Source organism: Python bivittatus, unplaced genomic scaffold (assembly GCF_059951505.1).
Source record: "Python bivittatus isolate LINGU-HERP-01145 unplaced genomic scaffold, Pbiv_v1 ctg000850_np1212, whole genome shotgun sequence".
Taxonomy (NCBI): domain Eukaryota; kingdom Metazoa; phylum Chordata; class Lepidosauria; order Squamata; family Pythonidae; genus Python; species Python bivittatus.
The window spans coordinates 49,782,778-49,808,506 of NW_028277112.1; the positions used below are offsets into that span (position 1 = coordinate 49,782,778).

The 25,729-nt window shown below is 38.3% G+C and overlaps 1 protein-coding gene across 1 annotated transcript in view; it reads left to right on the forward strand.

The window, feature by feature from the left end:
• The window catches only part of ADAMTSL1 (ADAMTS like 1), a 259,610-nt gene that overhangs the window by 38,144 nt on the left and 195,737 nt on the right, over positions 1-25,729 (forward strand). The window contains exon 3 of the mRNA XM_088130277.1: positions 18,723-18,768. Within this exon, the coding sequence (XP_087986403.1) occupies positions 18,723-18,768 (46 nt within the window). The remainder of the gene's footprint in view (positions 1-18,722; positions 18,769-25,729) is intronic.

A 25,729-nucleotide genomic window follows, 5' to 3' on the forward strand; every position in this document is an offset into this window, starting at 1 on the left:
GACAATATCAACCTTTACTCACCTCTATCCCAAAGCAAATTCAACCTACAGGTGTAATGGTATGTGGGAATGACCTTGGGAGACAGGAGGAAGGGCCACAGACTAGGCAATGGTCAGATAAGCAGCAACTGAGTCCGCAGAAGGAATGGGGGCATGGCAAACGTCTCAGAAGGGACTCTCCCTAGTTTCTTGGACTATAAAGTTGAAGAGGGAGAGATGTACTTCAGATTTGCAAGGTTGATGTCAGCCTTGCGAGGTAGTCCAGAGAAGAAACACACCCAGAAGTATTAACTCTAACTTTATTGTAAGATTACATTAAGAGAATCTAGCAAATCTGAAAGTACATCTCTCCCATCAGCCTTCCATTACCAATTCTACTTGAAAATGCATAAGAATGTTCATTGCTTTGTTATAACCAGCTTGTCTTAGTAAGTACATCCATTAGAAATATTGTATTGTATATGGTAGAAGGTTATCTGTGTAGTTCAAATTACTGTTGCACTCAAATGGATGGACTTTAAACTGCATTTAGAGTCATCTACGTATAAAGCAGTGGTTGAGTAGCAGTGCTATTAGGCCAGAGCTGCAAAAATCCACTGGATGGAAACAAGGGATGGAAAACTTGAACCCTTTACACCAGTGCTTCCCAAACCTGGGTAAATGACCCAAAACTGGTTAAAAGTGGTTTTTCTTTGGGTAATGACACACAAACCCTTACCAAATCACAATAGGGACATTTAAATTGACTTAAAGATTGCCACATGTACTAAAATATCTCCCAAAGTATGCCTAATAATTCAAAAATTTCCCACAGTATGCCTATTAAGACAAAATTGATGAAATTACTAATGGTAATTTGTTGAAATGACATAAATATCATTCAGTGATATTGTTTTTATAATACAGGTAGTCCTTGAGTTATAATCATTTGTTCAGCGACCATTCGAAGTTACGACGGTGCTGAAGGAAGGGACTCACGATGGGTCTTCAAAGTTCTGGCCTTTGCAGCACCCCTGCAGTCACGTGAACAAAATTTGGGTGCTTGGCAACCAGCTCGCACTTATGACTGGTTGCAGCATCCCGCAGTCACATGATCACCATTTGAAACTTTCCCTGCCAGCTTCCCATAAGCAAAGTCAGTGGGGAAGCCAGCAGAGGAGGTCGCAAGTCGCTCAGGTAAGTCTCCCCCACTCACCCCAGCCTTTCTTCGCGTGCACATACTATGCCCTCCTTCCCCCCTTCGCTTGCTCACATGCACCCACCAGGTTTTGGGTAATGAAGAAAAAGGTTTGGGAAGCACTGCTTTACACCCTTCTAAATGGATTTTTGGCTCCCTGATACAATGGTAGCTCTGTCTAAAACTGCAAGAGAGCATGGCTGTTTGCTGTACAGATATGTTGGAATTATACTTTTCTAAATTCCCAGTCAGTATAGCCATTAACATGAATGGGCAAAAAGTGACAACCCATACTTACATATTTTGTCTCCAAATATTTTTCATTGGGCCTGTTCTTTAGATCTTATAAATAAGGTTAAGCCCTCTTTATTTAAACAGCTATAAAATGTCATTCATTTGACACCCCCCCACACACTTCCTTTCATTTGGCTCAACATTTTTCATAATGCATTCCAAGAAGTAGGGTTTAGAGATATTGGACTAGTGACCTTTCCTAGGATGACCTATGGAATCCAAAGTGCCTTTCACTACAGGTTTGAGCCCACTTTTTGTTTTACTTGGCACCCTCCATGACTGTTTGTATGCACCCTTTTGTCATCATCCTTCCCTGTCAAGTTTTATTTTCTATGCGAAGTGCGGCTGAGGATCATGATTGGTCATGATTTCATTTGCTCTGTATTTTCACGGTACTCAAATTGTTCCCTTGCCTTGAATAGCAAATGTTTTTGCAACTGAAAACCCCAAACAATTATGTTATATATAATATATGCAATATATACATTACGCTTGCTTGCTGAGTTCCTTGTGCACACTGTGTAATGTGCTACAAAATTGAGACATGCTTATCTGTTTCATCCGGATAGGATAACTGTCTTGCTTTTGGTGGGAGCAATATAAGAATGCCATATTTTAACATTTTATTTTATAGGCTATCTTTTGTTGATTGTTTTTTGGGAGAGGGAAATATTCCCCTTTCTGTATCAAGTTTAGAAAATATATGGAGAATATTGCCCAAACTTGTAGTGGCTAAAAATAGCTATCATTAGTCATAATGTACATTGCCAGAAATTGAAGTTTTGTGTGATGGTTTTACTAACCATTTCATGGAAAAAGAATCAAGTCCTAATGATGCAATTAATGTACATTTTCAAAATTACCTTTCTAAGGAAAACAGGACCTCAGATCTGTAATGCACATGGTTAGAAGGAGAAAAATTTGGTGTTATTGTACATCTATAATTTATCTTAGTGTGCAAACATAATAGTTGCCTCTATTTGATTAATAATGGATTGGGGATTTCCACTTGCTGCCATTTTGTCCTCATACTGGAAAATTCAATCACTTTTATTATCACAGATTCAGAATCATTGTTGGCTTGTAATAGGGGTGGGCAAAGTGGAGTCCATGGACATCTGTGGTGGTACTGGCCATTGTTGTTGCATCATCTGACTTAAAAAAAAAAATAGAATGTTGGCATAAAAGAGCTCCGACTAGCGAGGTCCACAAGGTGGGCCTTCTCTGTTGTAGCCCCTGCCCTTTGGAATATCTTCCCCCCAGAGGTGAGATTGGCCCCCTCACTCCTGGCCTTCCGGAGGGATTTGAAGACCTGGCTCTGCCATCTGGCCTGGGGTGGGGATGGCTAGCCCCTTAGAGGCCTGGCATTTGCTGCTCTAAACCATTGGCCTCCTGGATTCTTTCTTTTTTAGTAATTGTTTTGTACAGGTTTTAGGTTTTATGTAATTGTATATTTATTTATTAATGAGTTGTGAGCTGCCCAGAGTCCTCCATTAGGGGGAGATGGGCGGGGATAAATTTAATAAATAAATAAGACAAAGTGCTATCCTCTACAAAAAAAGTTTCTGGGCCCCACACAGGCTCCATATTCTTGGGAAATGAAGTGTGTCAGCCTGCCCAGAAAAAAAAGGTAAACTCAGATCATAGTAGCCATATTGGGAAACTAGCAGGAGTTAAGGGTAGAAACCACACCAATTAAGTAAATTAGTGTTTTTGACTAACTGCACCTAACATGGCTGTCCTGTCTCAGGACAAAGGAAAGGAAATATGCGTGCAAACGTGCACACACACAGAGAAATCAAATTCCCAGAAGTCCAGCAAGCATGCCTTGGGTGAGAGTTCAAATCAAAGACAGCAGGCACAAGAATAGTCAGGCAAAGTCCAAGGGTCCAAGTGTTGTAGCAGGGTTGTCAGCCGATCCAGGTCCAGAGTCATGATCACAACATTTCAAGACAAAAGGCAAGACACACAGAGTCTAGGTTAATGAACAGTTGTTGCCAACGGTGGGCTTGAGCTTGCTGTTCTTCTTAAGTGGAAGCAACTCCAGTGTTGCTTATTTAGAAGGGCGAGGTTCTTTCCTTGCAAGAAGCCTCACAAAGCACCTTTGCTCTGCTCTCCTCTCCGCATGGTGAGCCCTGGCACTGGGAGGGGGGCGGCAGCTCAGACTCCTCATCTTCCAAGACTGGTGGCAGCTGTGAGTCCTGGTTATCAGGTGATGCAGCCTCCTGTGCCTGCAGTTGCTCAGGCAGTGGTTCACCCAGCAATTCCGACTGCTTGCTGTCAGTTTCCTCAACAGAGTCTGAGCTGGCCATGACAATGGCAGACATTTTGTGAGTGTTCCAACAGCATGCTTTCAAAATTTCAGTGTACACTGACTTTAAAATTTTGTTTAAACCTTCTTACTCCATTCTAACCTGTTCATCTTTGCAATGAGTAGAATTTGTTCTTCAAAGCAGAATCAGAACCGTCACCATTTGATAATCATTCCCCCATAAGGAAGTTTCTTATAGAAACTCCATCCACTTCTAGCTCTCTTTGCCTTGCAGGATAGACAAAGTTCCCAAATCACAATGAATTATTCTAATGGATAACTCTGATCGGAATGTGTTAAAATATCAAAATTAAAAATAGGGCCAAATCTCCAATATAAATTGTGCCTCTAATGAAACTGATAATCTATATAACATCAGTAATTTTGTCAGCAAAACACTGTGAGCCAGTAAAGCATGGGTTTTCATCGCTGGCATTTTGCTAGTGTAAGACCTTTGGAAAGAAAAAATCTAGTTCTGGTACCAGTTCTTCACTTGAGGTCTAACTGTTCTTGAGGAAAGTGTCTTTGCTTTTATTACTGTCATGTTTCTGTAAACTGTAAAAGAACATTATGATACTTTTAAGTGGGCTATACCCTCAAATTAGTTTAGACTTTCATAGTTCAACTAGGACAAACAGAGGAACTAATTAAAAGCTATGAGTGTTTGGGGATTCAGTTAATATCATGAACCTGTGGACAAACACTCTTAAATTCTACTAATAAAAAAGTCAAATATCCCTGAAAGATCAAATATTTCTTCCTCGAAATTTAGATAGGATTGTTAAAGTAGTTTGCTTTGTGAATCACAATAAAATACAAAGAAAATAAGTATTAAAATGTATTTTCCTTCATCCTCCCAATAACATAACTGTTCAGTATAAGAGATATTTGTAAAATGTCAGTCTGGTAGAGCAGAAGTCAGAAAATTGAATTGAATGCTAGCAAATCTAGCTGAATACTTTGGAATGGTAAAAATATCCACGTAAATTATATGGCCTTTAATGAAATTAAAGGGTAACTTAAAATGTAATGGAGGACAAAGTTTACCCAGTGAAGTACTAACTTCATTGTCCTTGATGTGAATGTGAAGGATAGATTTTGCCTAGTTGAGAAATGTATGGAAAGTCTAGTTTATTAAAGAATGTCTTTGACAAAACACTAACACAATTATCTTTCTGAAGGAGAAACAAATAGCCTGAAGATTTATTTGCATAGATCACTTTCAACCAAAACCTAAATGCTTGAACGCAAGCTGTATGTTCCACAGAGGGAGAACTGGCCTCTAAACATAATGCAGTCGATGATACGCACTTGGCCATGCCAAAAAGAACACAAAAACTTTGAAAGCAGACACTCCACAGTGGGATTAAAGCCCCAAATCCAAATAGGAATGCCCTGAAACAATGGAGGCAAAGTTTAACACTGAACACCTGGAGTGCAGCACAGATAAACTGTCCTTCTTTGCTATAGAAAAACAGGCACTGTTTGATGCAGATTGAATGGCAGAGTGTCAGCAAGCAATTCATATTAGAGGAAAGAATGAAATGTTATACGTAGGTATTAAAATTGTCTGATTTGCTCAGTACCCTGACCATTAAGAACCAAATATACAGGAAAGCCCAATTAGAAAACAAACACAATTTTTCTTTTACTGGAACAAACAATAGTACATGCACAAAATAATCTTTTTGGCCAACTTTAGATAGAGAAACAGCATCATCTGCACAGAGCAGAAGCAGATTTCTAGTGACAATCAGTTTGGGTGAATGGAAGTCAGGGGATATGCAAACTCTCCCTGGATTGTTCAAATATAAGTCGATACAACCATGATTCTTTTTCTGTGCTGACATGGACATAGAAGCATATAGAGTTTTGGTTTTAGATGGTAATGATCCAACAAGGGGGAAAGTGTTTTTGAAAACCTGAAAATGTGTGTGTAAATATGAAAAAGGTCAGAAAAAATTGTGATACATGAATTAAAAAAAACATTGTTAAATATTACCAATACATTTTGTATGACACAGACTTTTTGTATATTGTTTAAATTTTATTGTCTTTAAGATTCTTCCTGCTTCAGGTTCTTTCAGTTTCTACCACCTTTTGGTCAAGAGGCATTCATAATAAAAAAGGCAATAATAAACTCTAGTTTGTTCATTTCTTCACACACACATATATACACAGCTCAAATACAAACAACCAACATTCTACCTGTGGAATTTTAGCAGAATGTTGGTTGTTGCTTGTAAAAGGGCAGAAAATAGAACAGGAATAGAAGAAAAGCCATAGAATGAGTGTATGGCTTTTCATAAAATATAACTTTACATAAGATTTAACTCAGAATTTTATCTTACCCAAGAGTCATTCAAGAACTGCTAAAATTCCACAGGTAGAATGTTGGTTGTTGGTTGGGATTGATATTTCTGATCATCACTGGGCAACATTAAAGAAATTGTCATCTCCCAACAATTCTTCCTTGTCTATAAAACTGATGTGCTATTCTAAGTCACAAAATTTTTGCAAAGTTGAAACCGTAAAGCACTTTGAAGATTAAAAAAGACAGTCCAAATATAGGTAACAAATATAAAGTTAAGAAACCAAGAGGGACTATGGCAGATAAGCTAGCCAAACCATCAAGTTCTAATATTTGCTTTGTGTTCAAAGTGCACGAATACAAACCTCATGAGATTTAAATCAACAGTTCACTCTGTTAGTTCTGCTAATTACCCCTTTTGAGATGTCTGGTAATTTTGTTAACATTTTAAAATGCTGAATGACTGCAGCATGTTAATCATGAATAATAAATTAAATATATTCCAAATGATTTTTCCATATAAGCAGCTACCATTGCCTAACAGTAGTAGTGGAATTGGAGGAGGCCAGTATAGCAAAGAATGGTAGGAATGTCTCTGCTTTTTCAAATTATAGGATTTCTTGTTGTTCAGTCGTTAAGTCGTGTCCAACTCTTCGTGACCCCATGAACCATATCGCGCCAGGCTTTCCTGTCCTTCACTGCCTCCCTGAGTTTGCTCAGTCTCATGCTCATTGCTTCAGTGATGCTATCTAACCATCTCATCCTCTGCCGTCCCCTTCTCCTTTTGCCTTCAATCTTTCCCAGCATCAGGGTCTTTTCCAAAGAGTCGTCTCTTCGCATTAGGTGACCAAAGTATCTGAGCTTGAGCTTCATTATCAATCCTTCCAATGAGCAGTCAGGGTTAATTTCCTTTAGGATTGACTGGTTTGACCTCCTAGCAGTCCAGGGGACTCTTAAGAGTCTTCTCCAGCACCACAGTTCAAAGGCATCAATTCTTCAGCACTCAGCCTTCTTTATGGTCCAGCTCTCACAGCCACACATTACTACTGGAAAAACCATAGCTTTGACTATGCGGATCTTTGTTGGCAAGGTGACGTCTCTGCTTTTTAATATGCTATCTAGGTTTGCCATAGCTTTCCTCCCAAGGAGCAAGCATCTTTTAATTTCATGGGTGCAGTCTCTGTCTGTGTGATCTTGGAGCCCAAATAAATGAAGTCTGTTACTGCTTCCATTTCTACCCCTTCTATTTGCCAGGAATTGATGGGTCCGGATGCCATGATCTTAGTTTTTTTAATGTTGAGTTTCAAGCCAGCTTTCGCACTCTCCTCTTTCACCCTCATCAAGAGGCTCTTTAGTTCTTCACTTTCTGCCATTAGGGTGGTATCATCTGCATATCTGAGGTTGTTGATGTTTCTCCCTGCAATCTTAATTCCGGCTTGTGATTCTTCCAGCCTGGCATTTCTCATGATGTACTCTGCATATAAGTTAAATAAGCAGGGTGACAGTATACAGCCTTGTCGTACTCCTTTCCCTATTTTGAACCAATCAGTTGTTCCGTGACCGGTTCTAACTGTTGCTTCTTGGCCCGCATACAGATTTCTCAGCAGACAGGTAAGGTGGTCTGCTACCCCCATCTCTTTAAGAATTTGCCACAGATTGTTGTGATCCACACAATTGAAGGCTTTTGAATAGTCAATGAAGCAGAAGTAGATGTTTTTCTGGAATTCTTGTGCTTTCTCCATGATCCAGCAAATGTTGGCAATCTGATCTCTAGTTACTCTGCCTCTTCAAAACCCAGCTTGTACATCTGACAGTTCTCGGTTCACGTACTGTTGAAGCCTAGCTTGTAGGATTTTGAGCATAACCTTGCTAGCATGTGAAATGAGCGCAATTGTGCGATAGTTTGAGCATTCTTTGGTATTGCCCTTCTTTGGAATTGGAACATATACTGACCTTTTCCAATCCCATGGCCACTGTTGCGTTTTCCAAACTTGCTGGCATATTGAGTGCAGCACTTTAACAGCATTATCTTTTAGTATTTTAAATAACTCAGCTGGAATACTGTCATCTCCACTAGCTTTGTTGTTAGTAATGCTTCCTAAGGCCCACTTGACTTCGCTCTCTAGGATGTCTGGCTCAAGGTCAGTGACCACATCAGCATGGACATCAGGGACATTAAAATCTTTCTTGTATAGTTCTTTTGTGTATTCTTGCCACCTCTTCTTAATCTCTTCTGCTTCTGTTAGGTCCCTGCCTTTTTTGTCCTTTATCATGCCCATCTTTGCACTAAAGGTTCCTTTCATATCTCCAATTTTCTTGAAGAGATCTCAAGTCTTCCCCATTCTATTGTTTTCCTCGATTTCTTTGCATTGTTCATTTAAGAAGGCCTTCTTATCTCTCCTTGCTATTCTCTGGAAATCTGCATTCAGTGGGTTATATCTTTCCCTTTCACCCTTGCTTTTCACATTCCTTCTTTCCACAGCTATTTGTAAAGCCTCATCAGTCAGCCATTTTGTTTTCTTGCATTTCTTTTTCTTTGGGATGGTTTTAGTTGCTGCCTCCTGTACAATGTTACAGACCTCCGTCCATAGTTCTTCAGGCACTCTGTCTACCAAAACTAATCCCCTAAATCTATTCATCACCTTAACTGTGCACTCACAAGGAATATGATCTAAGTCATATCTGAGTGGTCTAGTGGTTTTCCCTACGTTCTTCAATTTAAGCCTAAATTTTGCAGTAAGAAGCTCATGATCTGAGCCACAGTCAGCTCCTGGTCTTGTTTTTGCTGTCTGTATAGAGCTTCTCCATCTTTGGCTGCAAAGTACATAATCAATCTGGTTTCAGTATTGACCACCTGGTGATGTCCATGTGTAGAGTCGTCTCTTGTGTTGTTGGAAAAGAGTGTTTGCTATGACTATCTTGTTCTCTTGACAGAACTCTATTAGCCTTTGCCCTGCTTCATTTTGTACTCCAAGGCCAAACTTGCCTGTTATTCCAATTATTCCTTGACTTCCTACTTTAGCATTCCAATCCCCTATGATGAAAAGGACATATTTTTTTGGTGCTAGTTCTAGAAGGTGTTGTAGGTCTTCATAGAACTGGTCAACTTCAGCTTCTTTGGCATCAGTGGTTGGGGCATAGACTTGGATTACTGTGATGTTGAATGGTTTGCCTTGGATTCGCACTGAGATCATTCTGTCGTTTTGGAGGTTGTACCCCATTACTGCCTTTCCCACTCTCTTATTGACTATGAGTGCTACTCCATTTCTTCTAAGGGTTTCTTGCCCACAGTAGTAAATACAATGGTCACCTGAATTAAATTCACCCATTCCCGTCCATTTTAATTCGCTGATTCCTAAAATGTCGATGTTTAATCTTGTATCTCATGTTTGACCACATCCAGCTTGCCTTGGTTCATAGATCTTACATTCCAGGTACCTATACAATATTGTTCTTTACAGCATCGGACCTTCTTTTCGCTTCCAGATACATCCACAGCTGAACGTTCTTTCGGCTTTGGCCCAGCCGCTTCACTCTTTCTGGAGCTACTTGGAATTGCCTTCCGCTCTTCCTCAGTAGCATATTGGACACCTTCCGACCTGAGGGGCTCATCTTCCGGCATCATATCTTTTAGCCTTTTGACACTGTCCATGGGGTTTTCTTGGCAAGGATACTGGAGTGGGTTGCCATTTCCTTCTCCAGTGGACCACATTTTGTCAGAACTCTTTGTCATGACCTGTCTGTCTTGGGTGGCCCTGTGCAGTATAGCTCATGGCTTCACTGAGTTACGCAAGCCCCTTCGCCATGACAAGGCAGTGATCCATGAAGGGGAATTATAGGATTAATTTCTAACAAATATAATTGTAAATTATAGGGACCTAGAAGCTAATTCATGTGAATGTCTTTAAATTCAATCAGATAATTTGCCCTTCTAGCCAAATGTTACGTACTCTGATTGGTAGCAGATTTCAAGGATCTCAGGCAGATCCATCCTATAGACAAAAATAATGTTTTTCTGGTCTGATACATTCAAAATGTCCTAGGCATTAGACTAAGCATCTATGGCAAAGACAAGTGCAAATATAAAATCAGAAGGAGGAAAGAAAGAAAGTACAAATATCTGCCACTTCTTTCCTGCACACCTAACCCTGACAATAACTGATATTATAGCCAAGTCTATAATCTAAATAATCAGACATTTATTTCTTCTTTATCCTATTATCATATAATATATAATACAAATACCATCTGTTTTGAATTGGAATGAAATACAAGTCTGAAAATAAGCACAACATTCTGCAAGAGTAGGGATTAAAAATGGCATTGCATTCTCTTGCCACCAAAGCTTTCTTCCTGGGTGCATTGTGTGAATGTGGTTACTAAGCCATACCATTCATCCACCCAGCGTGGTGCGATTGACACTGATTGGCACTTGGAGTTTCAGGCAGGATTCCTCACTATTCCTACCTGGAGATTGAACCTAGAGCCTCTGAATGAAAACATGAGCACGAGCACTGCAGACAATAAATATAAAAACCAAACTCTTCTCTGTAGAAAATGTTTTTGCCTCCTTGCAGAAGGACAGCAAAGATAGCATTCTCTTGACCACAAATCCAGAGCATGGGGCAGTTACTAAGAAAACTTTTGCTCATGTTCCTTGTGGATTTGAATCTAAGTTCAGTTTCAATTTTTAAAAACGTTTGGAATATTTAATTCATTAGCACCCATGCAAGGGCAATTGATGAAGTGTGCATTGCAGTGTCATGACATAAGCTCCGCCCTTCCATACTTGCTTAAGGGTAGAGTTAGCATCATGACACACATTTCATCATTTTGGCATTCTTGTGGCTGGCTGTGATGCATTTACTTACTTGCCTCCATACCAATACTTTTCTCTGGAACAGATAGCTTTTATTCACATAGTTATTAGAAAAAACTCATTGCCAAACACCTGGAAGCTAGTGTTCCCTACTGTCCTCTTAAAGAGATCTGATTTGTAGCAATTTTCTGTCCATATTCTTTTGTTTGCTTATTATTAAACTTGCTGTATCACCAACTAACATGGTGCCATGATTAACTAGCCTTTTTTGTTCCATTCTTAAGTGTCCTTCAAAAGTTATTTTTGTTTGCAATTTTCTTTTTTGAGTGGAAGTCAGGAACAGGAATGATTTTGTTTCATGCTGTCACTCTGCTTCTCTAGGATCTAGAACAGTGTTTCGCAACTTTAAGATGTGTAGACTTCAACTCCCAGAATTCCCCAGCCAGCATTCCCAGGGAATTCTGGGAGTTGAAGTCCACACATCTTAAAGTTGCCAAAGTTGAGAAACACTGATCTAGAGCTTATGGAGGGGAGTATCATCCTGAGCTGTGGAGAGGCTTCCAAAATAACCATGGCATGCCATGGGAGTATATAGGAGAATCTGGATTTGGCACTTTCATTAAAAATATCCAGCCAAATCTTGGGATACAGCTCTTTAAATTCAGTTCTTAACTCTATCAAAAGGCAACTCGGAAAAGGAGGGAAGGATGGATTTCCAAATGCTGTTCCCAATAATATTAGGAGTAAATTTAGAGCAGCTTTATTAACTTTTATGAATGTTATAGAATTACATTGATGTAATTGAAAGCGTGTTGCATCCTAAGGACTTTCGCGTGAAGCTCAGATCTCCTTCTTCCTCTCACACAAAGGCTGGCATTTAGTTCACTTTGGCTATGATAAATTATTTACATCAGAAACGCTGACTCTCTAAAACCTGAGATTGGGGAAATGTTATTTATGCTAAAAGTATTAATTTCTAATAGTTTTTAGTCTCCTGTTTTATTACTTCTTGTCTTGCTCTCATTTTGGATCATTATCCCATACTACTTCCCAGATGTGTGCCTCTGGCAGCTGAAAGGTTATGATTTGTGTTTTGATTTTCCTAGACGGTTTGCTGACTGCAGTGACTGCTACTGGCATAGTTCCAGCTGGTTGTTTATTTTGTTACTGCTACAGGAAAAATATTCATAAAATATGGTGGTTGTTTTTTTTTAAAAGTTACCAGTGGAAGAAGTTTAATCTATTCCTTGCCTATTTTTCTGATCTTAAAGATTAAGACCTAAATCAAAACAGTCTCTAGTTTTATTTTCAGTAGGGTCTTTTTAAAATCTCAGTTTTTCTGTACGCTTTCAAATTGCCCTTATTGAATTTTAAGTGTTTGGCCAGTCACAAACAATTGGGTAACAACTTTTGGATGTCTCTAGGGGCTGTACCCAAGGCTTTGCAGGATGTACAATATATAAACTTGTCTTACCAAGAAAGATCTTCAGTCTGACTGTTTTATAATTTTGGAAGAATCATTTGTATACCTGTTGTAAGCCAGCATTCCAACCCAACTAGTAATATCCCCAGCCTTTTTGGATTAACGTTGATTGGGGAAAGGGTACACATATAACATAAAGTTCAGTATAGATGAAAACATGCTAAAGTTGCAAACTGAGAACAGTTTAAAAAAAAAAGTTCCACACATACTAATGTGTATTAATTCAAGAGCAGATCAGGATCTGATTATCAAGTCTGGAAGTTGAATTGACTTACTGTTTTGTGTCTTCTCTGTATTTTTGAAAGTGCTGCAAAACTGTGATTTACTTTGAATCACCATGGTTCTGTGGTCTGTTTCCCTACTTTTGGGAACTCTTGCCTTATCCAGCTCCTAGCCTCAATTCAGCCATTATTGTGTGTGTCTCTCTCCTCCTACCCCCCCCCCCGCCAAAATCCCTGAGGTTCAACTTCCTCCTTCAGGAGCTTGTCTCCTCCTGGATACGTTGAATAAGACTTATCTTCTCCCTCTGCTGATCCAGCCGCTATAGCAATTTTGGATACTGCTTTAGGGAAAAGTGCATGGTTGTAAAATGGTTAGCATTCCATCATGTCACTTTCACAGCACCTATTGCCATCTTTAATTCAGCTGAGGAATGATGACAAGCTGGCTTTGGAAAATTCAGTTTAGATTATTATTATTTTTTACAGCTGACCTTAATTTATATAGTTGCCATTCATAGTAACCTTTGAGTTATGTTTGCAAGCAACCAGAAAAATGCATATACATATTGAAAAACATGGGGTGGTGGTTTTAAATATTTGTTTTAATTCCTCTTTGTGTGCAGTGCGTAGTAAGAGTGTTTTTTATTTATCTATAGCCAGTGGAAGCTCTCAGGAGTGGGCTGGGAAATTGGATAATGTTCTTTGCTCATTTCTGTTGGACAGTGAAGGGAAAGAGCATGCGTGTTGGTTGGCATGTTCTGTATTTCAAGCTCAGTAGAAATGTAGACAATCACGGGTCAGTTTTTAACTGCTGTGTAAGAGACTGTTGATGGTGTGGAAGTACCCTAAGCAATGAAATTCATTCACATAGTACTTAAGCTAAAGTCTGCAGCAAAGCAACCCGATGACTGAAACACCAGGGGAAGGATCAGTTGAGTAACTCGGTTCCACCCCCACACCCACATACAAAATGTTAAGTGGATGAAGGCCCAAGTTTGGGGTTGTGGGTCTATAGTAATTGAAATGATACAGTCATGGTTCTCCAGATTACACTGGCTAGAAGAAAGAAATAAGACCATTTTATATAGAAGTTCGTATAACTTGGGCTCTTTATTTTTAATATTCCCTGTTTTGAAGAAGTGGAAAAGAATTTTATGCTTCTTATTCAGCATAATCACTTTCTGTTTGAATCGTGTATAAAGAAGGCAATTAGAGTTTGAAAACTGTAATAGTTTGTTATAACTATTATAACTAAGTCATTCATGCTTTAGTTTCCTCTCTCCTGACTAATGTGGAACAATGCACTCTATATGGAGCTGCCCTTGAAGACCACTTGGAAGCTATAGCTGGTCCAGAATGTGGCAGCACAAATAATTATGGATGTACCTTGGTACAGTCATGTAACACCACTGCTGCCTGAACAGCACTGCTTACCAGTGGGTGTCTAAGTGCAATTCAGGTGGCTGGTGGTCACTTGTGAAGTCCTTCATTCACTGGGCTTAGATATCATCATCATCATCATTGTCACCATCATCCTTTGTTACAGCCATACTTCTCCATCACACTACCTACTTTATGGAACAGCAGCCCCCCCCCCCCCAAATTGATTCAAGTCATCACTGCTAGTCTTTAGGAAGGCCCTAAAGACCTGGTTCTTCATCCAGATGCTGGCCCAGTTGTAACTATATGAGCTGTGTCTGTGCATCCCCCATAGTATGTTTATTTTCTTATGCTTAATTATTTCAACATTTTATCTTTTTTCTTACTTTTGTTTGATCTTCTTAACCCTTGTTAGTTACCCTGAGTTACCTGGTGAGTGGGCAACCATAAAAATTGAACAAACAAGTAATAAAGTATGACATGTTTCATTTCATCATGTTTGGGAAATGACAACAACTGCCATTGACAAGAACTGTCACTCTTGTGAGGTAGTCCAGATAAGAAGCACATCCAGAAGTACTAGCTCTAAGTTTATTGTAAGTTTTCATTAGCACAGTCTTGTTAGTCTGAAAGTACATCTCCCTCCCCCTCACCTTTACAGTCCAAGAAACTAGGGCAAGGCCCTTCTGAGACATGTGCCACACCCACATTCCCTCTGCAGACTCAGCTGCCACTTGTCTCACTATTGTCTAGTCTGAAGCTCTTCCATCTTTCACTCAAGGTCATTCCCACATACCATTACAAGAACTGATCAAGGACCAAACACTTGTCCAATGGAAGAGAAATTTGCCAGTCAGTTTGGCTAGGATTAAAGAGACATAATAGTTGGATTTGTATAACATGCTATGGCAGGCTTCTTTTAACCATTGTTTTTAAATCAATTAGAATTGGTTGGATTCACTGATAATACAAAGTCATAATCCGTAGTTTAAAAACTACTTTGGCTGCATTCCTATCTTGCATATAGCTGGAGTGTAGAAATTCATTAAAGATTTAAAGTCTAATTTCAACCACAGTGCTTTCTCTTGATGGCTCTACTTTCATTGACCAGCCAATCCTAAATTAAAAGCATGTTTCATTGCTTTATTGACCTTAAAAGCAATGTTGAGGGACATGATATTACATGTTGATTTAAAAGAGCTAATATTTTGCCTGCAGTTTCATAATAGTTTGGTATTACATTGTCTTATTATATTTTTTTTTAAACTGTTGGTTCCATTTGATCGGATATCTTATAGGTATCACCATTCATAAACCATATCTTAAAATTAGGCTGATGAAGAGTTACTTCTTCATTAGAAGGACAAAGGTTACTTTCTGTTTAATTGATTTATGCTCAAGTTCAGTGATGAGAAAATACTACTGACATTTTGGATTATCTCAAGAGAAATCAAATCATTACTGGGGAAGGATAAGATCTTTACCTCTTCTTTCAGTGATCACTGAGAGGACCAGAAAAATAAGACCAGAAAAAAATATTTCTTATTAATGGTGTGTGTGCTGTTGCCTCTTCCGTGTCATGCTAACGTTAGGTGGCCTATCTAGAATTCCCTTTCTCACATTGGTAGCCAGCAGGCGAAGCTGTTGTGTGATAGAGGGAATCTTTTCAAGAGATGGAAGAGGTGAAGTAGCACCTGCTGTGAACCAACGGTTTTCTTATTTCTATGCTATTATAAATTAATTTTTGGAGGTCAGGGTTGTTAAATAAATTAGATATAGTCAGCCTATTAAAAGTGTATTGCTTAGCATTTGTTTGGTTTTAAGTGAAAACACGTGCCAATGCAAATTGGGAACTTCCTATCAAATATATCAGCATGATCTGAGATAGGGGGTGGATTCCAAGAACCAAAAGAAAGGCTTGGAGGGTGGCCACTGCTCCTAAAATCCTGGCTGCTCACTCTATTTTAGAAAAACCTAATATGCTTGGAGGCAGGTATACTACAAGGTGGTGGGTTTTGTTTTGTTTTGTTTTGTTTTGTTTTGTTTTGGGGTGCCTTCAAGCCAGTGTTTGACTCCTGGCAACTGCCTGGACATGTCCCTGCAGTTTTCTTGGCAAGATTTCAGAAATGGTTTGCCACTGCCTCCTTCTTAGGGCTGAGAGGGAATGACCGGCCCAAGGATACCCAGATGGCTTCGTGCTGAAGATGGAACTAGAACTCACAGTCTCCCAGCTTCTAGCCCAGTGCTTTAACCACTACACCAAACTGGCCCTCTACACAAATTAGATTTCATTAAAAAAAGGAAAAAAGCCAAAAATGAACAAAGATTTAATCACTGCTGTCTGTAAAATAGATAGCTTTTCTTCTTTAAAAACTACTTAGAATCCTTCTAAGAAATGTTCTTCAATTTAAGCTAGGTTCCCAGACCTAGTTTTTCTCTGTTCTTTTTTTTTTAGAAAACCTTGCAGGATTATACTCATAGGCAGAGTTTATAGTTCTGTAGGTTTCATCACATGTTAAACTAAAATGTTTGATTAACAAATACATATGGCCATTTTAACCCCCATCACCACAGTTCTTTAACTTTGGGGAGCTTTGGGGCTTATCATGTCAATCAAACCCAAAGTGATCCATTTGTGGTTTCTGGATATTGAGGCTTGTACCCAGGTTTGTCACTGGGTTACATGGTTAATATAAAGCTACAGTGGTGGCTATTTCAGATTTGGACAACAAGGTAAATTACAACACTTGATTTAAGGGCTGTTTGTGATGGTGACGGAAGCAGTAAAATGTGTTGGAGCGTGAAGTGTTGTGTGCATGTGAGGGTGAGAATTCCTGAGTGTGATAATCTAATATGAGCAAAGAGTAGCGGAGCCAGTTTTGTAACGATAAGAGATAAGAGATTTATTTACAGTCGGGATATTATAGGCATAGGCAACACTTAGCATCTAGTTAGTTACAATCTAGAAGAAAAATCCAAGAGCATGTGCTCCATTGTATGGGAAGTAAGGCAGAAGGAAATGATCTCAGATTAGTTATGAGAGAGTGGGTAGAGTGATAAACGAAGAAGAGGATAGAGTGTAAATCCTTAACTCTGCATTTATATCCTACTCTTTAAAAAAGACCCTTTTAGTCTGTAGATCATGAGTTGCTGATGAGTCAGGCCCATTGGATTTGGTGACGAAATGGGGGCATAATTTTAGATTTTGAGGTATTAGCTTGTCCTGCGAATATAGCCATACACTACTCAGTTTCAAATGCAACAGAAAACATGGTCTATTTTTTTAGTCTGAGATTTAAAAAAAAAAAATAGGGAGGGTGGTTTATGCTCAGTGTAAAAAAAATTTTGTTTGCAGCAACCATGATGATATGTAATGTAGCATTAATAATATCTGAATATATGGCTGTGATTCGGATGTTAGTAAAGCTTTTAAAAATATAAATATCTAGATAGTACATTTTAATCAAACTGACCAAACAAATTAACATAGTTTGTAGGAAACAGTATCCCCAGGCACCTCCAAGGACCTGATTAAATGGGTTCTTTTGGGGAAACACAACTAAACTCACTGCCTCTCTTAGTGTGATATCATTTTGGCCAAACTGTACTAAGATATAAAAAATTATGGTCTATCTTGTGAAATTTTCATCATGAGACAGCTGACACCTAAAGAAATGTAAGTAATGTGTGAATATACAATGTTACTGGAGGCTATTATGGTAGACCATGAAGCAAATTTTTCTGTTCAAGCCAGTCCTTTCAGTATCCAGCAACATTACGGATTTTAACTCTCATATTCATTTTTAAAAAGTGTTAATTAAATAGCCTAAGGGAATGCAGCCTTCAACAAACCAAAAGTTCTTCTCTTTTGAATGCAACAGTCTTTTCCATTTTTTGGAAAATGACTATACTAGTGACCTTTTCTCTTTGCATGTCGGTATGTGTCTACATGCCTGCCAAATTGCTTGTTGATTCAGAATATTGGTTCAAACATGCTTTTTTCCCTCCATGGTATTGTCCAATGAAAAATATATGTAACTATATGATAATATGATGGTTATCATTCTTAGGTTATTTTTGTGTACTTCTAAATTGAGTATACCCGGACATGAGATTTAGCAATCCTACAGTTAATATAATCACCTCAATAAAAGAATATCTGTGTCACCACCTACATGTTTTTGTGAATATTCAGTGAATGTCTATAGGTAATTATTATGTCAGCAACTCCTATGTCAAATTTTCTTGTAACTTTTCTCTTAACTGTTTCCTGGCCCATTGAATAGGGAATAATACTGCATACATCTGAAGAAGATAATGTGGACTATAGTGCACTGATGGTTACAACGTTAATAAAAATTCATCTTTATTAACATAAACAGAATCCTATTTTCCTGCAATAGACAAGGATAGTAAACTCCGTGGACAGTTTACTAGAATTATGCAATTGTATTTTCTTCTTGATGACTACCATGCATTTTTGCAGGCACAACAGTTTTAATTACAGAGAATAAGAGATTGCCTCTCAAACACAGAATGTGCATTTTTGCCACAGTATAATACATTGTGGCAAAAATGCATCTAACAGTATTCCACAGTTGGAAATCTGAATTCCACGTAAATGACTGGTAAATGTAGGTGGAGGTGATTTTTTTCTTGAGGAATTAGGAACATTCTGCTGGTTAGTATATGATATGTGCTTTTTTCCCCTTTTTTATGGCTGTAGGAGCTGCGAAGGACGGAATATTAGATACAGAACATGCAGCAACGTGGTAAGTGAAGACTAATGATTCACTAAGCATTTTCAAGTGCTACTGCAGTAGATCTTCTTTATTCCCATCATTGTTCTTCTCATTCTCCATGTGTCTAGGGTTAACTGAATCATCAGGAAGCCCCTTCTAAGATATGAAGATTGTCTGCATGACTTCCTACTCCCCTTTCTTACTTTTTGCCATTCCTTATTATAGGTTTCATGTTGTAAGAAAAACTGAAAAGGGTTATCCAAATTCCATAGAACTGCAATGTTTGCCACTATGCTGAAAGGATGCACTGGAAAGTGACTAAACAGTCTTATGTTTATATTAGTGAAATATGGAATCTCAAATAAATAATGGCTATATGCAAGCATATTGTGGTCAGAATGTTATTGGCTGTGACAGGATGCATCAGTTCTCCACGTTGGCAAGGTGCTCATTGTTACAAGGAAAGTGTATTTATCTCCCTTTGCACGAAAGCCATGAAAGAAGGAAGAGTATTTTGCTCATGCTTTTTCTTTTATAACTTTCTGGAATTGTCCAGTAAGCCCTAAATTCAACATTTTGGGTTGTTTTTTTCCTGTACTGAACTTTGTTCATGAATATACTTCCCTGCATTCTCTTTCCTTCAATTTGGCTGAAATCCTGTGCATAGTTATGTTGCTTAAATCCCATTGACTTGATTGGCACTTAAATCACCTTAGTTTTCACAGGATTGCACTAGAGTTCTCCTGGGTCATTGGAATCTTCCTTCAGTCCAGTCATGTGCTTCCTTTACCAGGAACAACTGGAGAACTGTTGGGTAAATAAGGCTGCCTGTGGCTTTGTGGGTTGTGCTCCAGCTGCGAGGCACTTTTGCTTCACCAGGGCATCGAAGAGAGCGACGAGGTTAATTCATGTCAGTCAAGAGACATGCCGTGGTTCTGCAGAAGAGAAATGAAAGAGATACTGTCGCAGCTGATGGGATTTAAATTGCTGCTTGGGGTCGGTTTGTTGTTGCTGGATCACCCTGCTGGGAAGCTGGGATTACACCTAAATTGAAGCCCTTGTTTATAGGAATGGCTGAACTTTTCCAACTCTTTCTCTCCTTTTCTTTCTTTTTAAATGTTGTTCTTAGGGTAGGCCCTATCTTATGGCTGTGATACTGAAAACATTTATTTTCAGAATAAAGGTTCATAGATAACTGCCCCAAAGAGTCAGAAGCATGCAAGAATCCTAGAGGACTGCTGAAATTCACCTTCACTACCAGAACTGCATAGAGATGAGCTGGCCTCTAGCCTTTGTCCAAGATTTAAGCTTTCTGGGACCCACTAAACTTTCACAATTAATCAGAAGTCCAAGGAAACAATAATTTTATAATTTGTCCTAAACATATACCAGTGAAATTAAAAATGGCCATATCCACATAGGATTAAAAATAACAGGACAACTGAAAGTCAAAATTACTTAATTCAAAATGCAAGTTTGATGCATACCTGATATGCATCAGAATTTCCACATCAGCTGCCATTTTGTTAACTATTTCTTCAATAGTTCAAATTAATATCTGAGCTATGGAAGAATCTATTATGTATGATTACCCTAGGACCAACCAACAAATTGTTGTTGCTTAGTGGCTTTGTTACTTGAAGTGTCAGCGTTACATTAAGCCTGTTGTTCATAAGTTGGACTGACTACCTATTTGTTTCAAAGTTACTTCACAGTATAGATGTTGATTTATTAGGTCCTAAATGTGTTGTGGGGGCACAGTTCTTCCTTTGAGATCTCTGGAGGATTCACTTGTGAACTTGCTTGTCAATGACCCTTTTTGTGGCACCCTCATTATGAAGTGTTCAGCATCTCCACAAATTTTGCTTTGTCCATTGCTTAAGAAATACCCCTTTACACCAGCTTCCAGATCTTTTTCGGATGGTTTGAGGAATGCCTTGAGTCTCCTGTTGAGTATTTCTTCGCTGCATCTTAGGGGCAGCTGAACTTGAGTATTATATAGATCCTAAGTATTGCTTTGTAATGCTTGTGCTATATCTTCTGCTTTCATCTGTAAACTATTATAAAAAAACAGTCTATAAAATGCTGTGGCCATGGGCTAAGTGAGAAATACTAAGCAGAATTTTAAAAATAAGCTTTATATCATCCTTTTCATTTTTAAAAAATATATTAATGATACATAATTGAATGGTATTTTTAAAATCATTATTTTGCAAACTATAAAATATATTAAATAACCTATTTGTTAATCATTAGGCTGTACCTAATAATTACTCATTTATAAATATAAATAAAAACTTGTTTACTTACAGCTTGATTTTAGCAGATCACTATGATTCCTAAAGCATAGCCTAAGTTGCTGTCCTAGATCATTCTTCTAAGCAACAACAGTGGACTAGAGAGAAACAAATTTGCAGCAAATTGACCCATAGTTGATATAACAAAATATACACACAGACACGTGCATTTATACACACAGTCCATTGTGTGCTGAAACAGAAACTTTAGTACAGCAGTGATACTGCTGAACATTAACCAGTCTCTTTTTGCTAAATAAAAGTTTTCTGAGTCTACACCTGTTTATATACACAAATATCTCTTCATGTGAAATTATTAATTGTACATATTAGAAGTAGTCTTTTTAACTGGAGCAGAAGTTGAGATAAAAGTATTAGAAATGTTATTTGGGTGGAACTGGCTGTGGCCATGAGATCTCGTTGGTTACCCTAAGCAATCCCTTATTTTGTCACCTTTTGAAATAGACTGCATGGACAAAGGGGACACAGAAGGGCAGGTAAAAAGAAGAGATCAAGGTCTGACTTTGAGCCAATTTACACAATAATGCCTATATGGAGACACCAACAAACTGTGCCTGACATAAGTTCTGCTACTTTCTATAGACACAAAGGCAGTCTGGTCTAGAGTTCTTTATCTGCTGCTGCCCCCACAAGCTTAGTCCCCACAGGATTATCTTTTTTAATTATAGAGAAGGCAAGACAGGAAATTTGCTGTGGCTGCCTTTTGCTATGAGTTTTGTCAACTTCAGTGATTGTTGAGTGGACATCAGTTGTTGAAAGAAGGGCTGTAGCCTAGTAGAAGAAGTTATATACTCTTCAGTCCATCCCCTATTTTCCCTTTGTTTTTCAGAAAAGTGCTTTGCACATTTTAGGGAGCAAGATAGACACTTGCTTCATTCTGCGTAGGAGGTGCCATAATTAAACATTGCCATGCCAGTGCCTCCTGGGTAGTGCCTCTTAAAATCCTGGCAACCAATGCAGCAATTACAGCAACTAAGGCTTGTTTACTCTGCTAGAGCTGCATCTTAGGGGTTTATTTGTGTATGCCAAAAGATAATTCAATGCACCATTTTTTGTCTCCCAAAGAATGTGTAGTAAGAGCCTATCATGGTTGGCATGTTCTTTGAGGCCACTGCTGGACATTCAAGCCAGCAATAAATATTTGATTCAGGTATTCACAGCAACAGTTACAACTTATGGATCTGTGTGTGCTTACCTGTTCTTTGGTATCTGTTGGCACTATGTCATTAGTCAGTGTCATCTCTAGTGACAGGTATTGCCTTCTTTGAGTTGCATGATAGAGAGATTGGTTCTATTGTCCTGATCTGAGGGACCAGGGATTACATACTCTCATATCTTCTATCTCTCCTCTTAGCAGAATAATCAGGTTATGCCTAAGGTAACCCTAGTGGAAGCATCCACCATTCCAAAATAATTTGGATTCATTACAACCTGGAGACTGGATAGATAGCACTTCAGATAGACCTAAGGGCATTTTGCCATCTACAGAATAGTTCCCAACAGATCTTATTCACTGCTGTAACTCTGAATGTACAGCAGCATCTTCCCATCATGTTTGTTATAGTTAGTCCATCTTTCCTCTGGAAGGTCAAGGCGATGTACAGAACGCTCTTTTTCAAATCTTATCCTCACAGCCTCAACCATATGATGTTGGTTGGGCTGAGTGATTGTAACTGGCCCAAAGTCACTTAGTGATCTTTCATGGCTAAGTGTGGATTTCCTCCATGTTCCTACTGGCTTCTAACTGGAAATTATCCCACACAGTTGATAAAAGAACCAAACTGATATCTGTGACTTTTTCCTAATCCATCCTCTGTAGATATTTAGCATCATATTCCCTTTTTTAGAGAAAACGGTATGGTAGTCAAGCAGCTGGTTAGAGACTTTCTTATGACGGAAATCCAACTTCCAACTTTTTTTTTCCTCCCAGAGATTCAAGGAAGCATTCATTTAGTATTAAAATAATTTTAATGAATGGTTTGTGTCATTTTCACCCTGAGGATTTAATGTGTCCTGGTCTGGAAAATCTATGATCCTAACTATTTTATTTTCCATTTTCTCCCTGTCTGTATGTGTTTGAAATTGATTTACAGATGTGAATCAAAATGAGCCTGATCCTTTCACAAATGGCAGTACATTTGCATGGAAATTAATGAGTAAGAAACGTCATATGACTGCCTCCCAAAATTGTCTTCTCTACATGTATGTTGCAGAGATCACTCCAAATTCTTCCTTCAGAGTCCAGGAAAGAGATCAATCACATGTAGAGAAACACCCAAGCCTTTATAACAAAAGAGATTCCTCCTCCTGGTGATAACGTACCTGCACATACATTGCATATATCAAAACAGCAGGAAGGGGAACTGACGAATTGACATTGAAAATGGGGCACCTAAGGAAAGAGATCCAGGACCAGTATTCACTGAGAGAATTTCCAAACTCTCCTGTTTTTTGGTGTGATAAGTACACATTTGTTTCTCATTTTCTTATTTCTAGCATATGGTACACAAACAACTTTTCTCTTAAGGTTGATCTTATTTCCCCAGCAGTTGCATTTTGCACATAGGGAGGTGCATTTTTTTTTTCTTAAGCATTCAGTGCTTTTACAAGTGCAGAACCATAATAACCAAAGAAGTAATTTGAAGAAATCCAGATAAAACTGACAAAAAGCTTCATCATATTTCTCATTCACTGAATTTCTCTTTTCTGAATCTGTTCAGAGAAAGTCTCTAAGAACCTAGATTACCCTTCTCAAAATATTAGAACCTGTGTTTTTTCTTTTCATTATGTTTGAGTGCAGTATAGTAAATATATTAGTGCATTTAATTTTCCAAAAGTGGGGCCTTTGTGTAGCTCCCAGTATTGGATTGAGAGAACAGTCCTTCCTTCCCAAATTTTAACTTGAAGAATTTGATTGACTTCATTCTATGCTAGAGTATATGAGGAAAAATCAAGTATAATGTCTCATAATATAACAACAGTAAATACTTTAGTGTAAAATATACTAAGTAGTTCCATAAATCTATGGGCCCACTGCATTCAACAAGCCAGCACCCAACACTATGTTCCGCAGCTTCTCAGGAAGCTACAGGAAAATACCATTACCAGTGCAGAGACTTAAGTCCAACCTGATAAGGACATGCATGGACATTCATGTGGGGGATATAATAGATGAGGGTTGTCAGCTCTTTTACTAATCTTGTTCAGGGTAGCAACTTCATTTTTATGCAGGAACAGCTACAACTGCCAAAGTCTTGTTTTCAAACAATGAAAAAGTTGACAGACCTATGGATCTTCACTTGGTCTAGATGTATATTTGGTGTGCTCCTGGGTATCAGTGGTATGATTAAGGGAGAACACAAACACAGTTCTGAAAAGTGACCTAATTCACTTCATGCATACTTAATACTCCTTTGCAAGTTTGTTTGTATTTTTCATTTAAAAATAAAAGAGTGTGTTACCATAGATCAACATTATTTTTAAGGCTTGTCCACATTGCTGGGTTACCCTGTCACCAGAATGGACAAGCAACACTAGAAATGGATGTCACTCTTTGTTAATTCCCCACTCATGGTCAAAGCAACCTCAGGGCATGTTTTATTAATCAGCTTCAAAAGTGCCTTGAGCATTCTTGCCTGTTTCAGATAGTGTGTCTCAGCTTGTTGTAGGCTAACCCCAGCAGTTCACTGGTTACTTCACAGAGGCAGGAACACTCCTTCAATTGAGTCAATGCTGTGGTAATATAATGACCTTTGCCTTGCCTTGCAAATAGAAGATTGCTGGTTTGAAACCCAGCAGAAATGTTTTACTTTTATTTACTGTTTTTCTTTCCTGAAATAGCTACTTTTCTTTATGCTTTTTGATTTTTCAAAACAAATTCCAGTGGTACAGCCTTTCACTATTTTTCCAGTCATCTGAGGTAGAGGGATTCCACTTCCCAGCTCCCAGTGGCCCAAATAATTTATGTGCTTTGCAAAGAAAATCAACACAGTCAGATTAAGCACTGTTTCACCAACAGAACTCCAATAATATGATGTGTATGTGTGAATGCAAGCAGACCTGCATATATCTTCTCAGAGATGTGGAGACTATCATGATGAGCTCCTGCATTTCAAAATTTAGTACTATGCTACTACTGTTAGAAAGAGCCAGCCCAGAAGTTCTTAATTTTGGTTGCAAGAAAGAGTTATTTGTGTTCTGAATTGTGGTAGAAAACTGAGGGAGAAGAAGCCAACCAAATATGTCTGAAACCATTCTGCAATTTTGGAGGAAAAATACCCTTTGTTGTTTCTTGGAAAATGACCCTGAATACAGTAAAAGAAAAAGACACATTTTTAGAACTTACTGTGTTATTATATACCCTTTGGTATGAAACGTAAACAAAAATCTTAAGTGGCTCACACATTTCTTGGGTGAATGGAACTTCTAACACTGCTTTCTCTGCCATATTGGAGAGAAATATGGGTTTTGAAAGCTATTCTTTCACCCCTTTGTTTCCTGGAGATTCACCTTCAGCTGCCAAATATGTTCTATTTTTAGTGACAAAAAGTCACCAATTCCTTCTCCTGAAAATAATCTTTTTTTTAAAAAAAAATCATCTACAGTCACAACTGTGATGACCTGAATTTCTATACTTTCAAATTTTAACATTATACCTTTTCCAAGTTCACAAT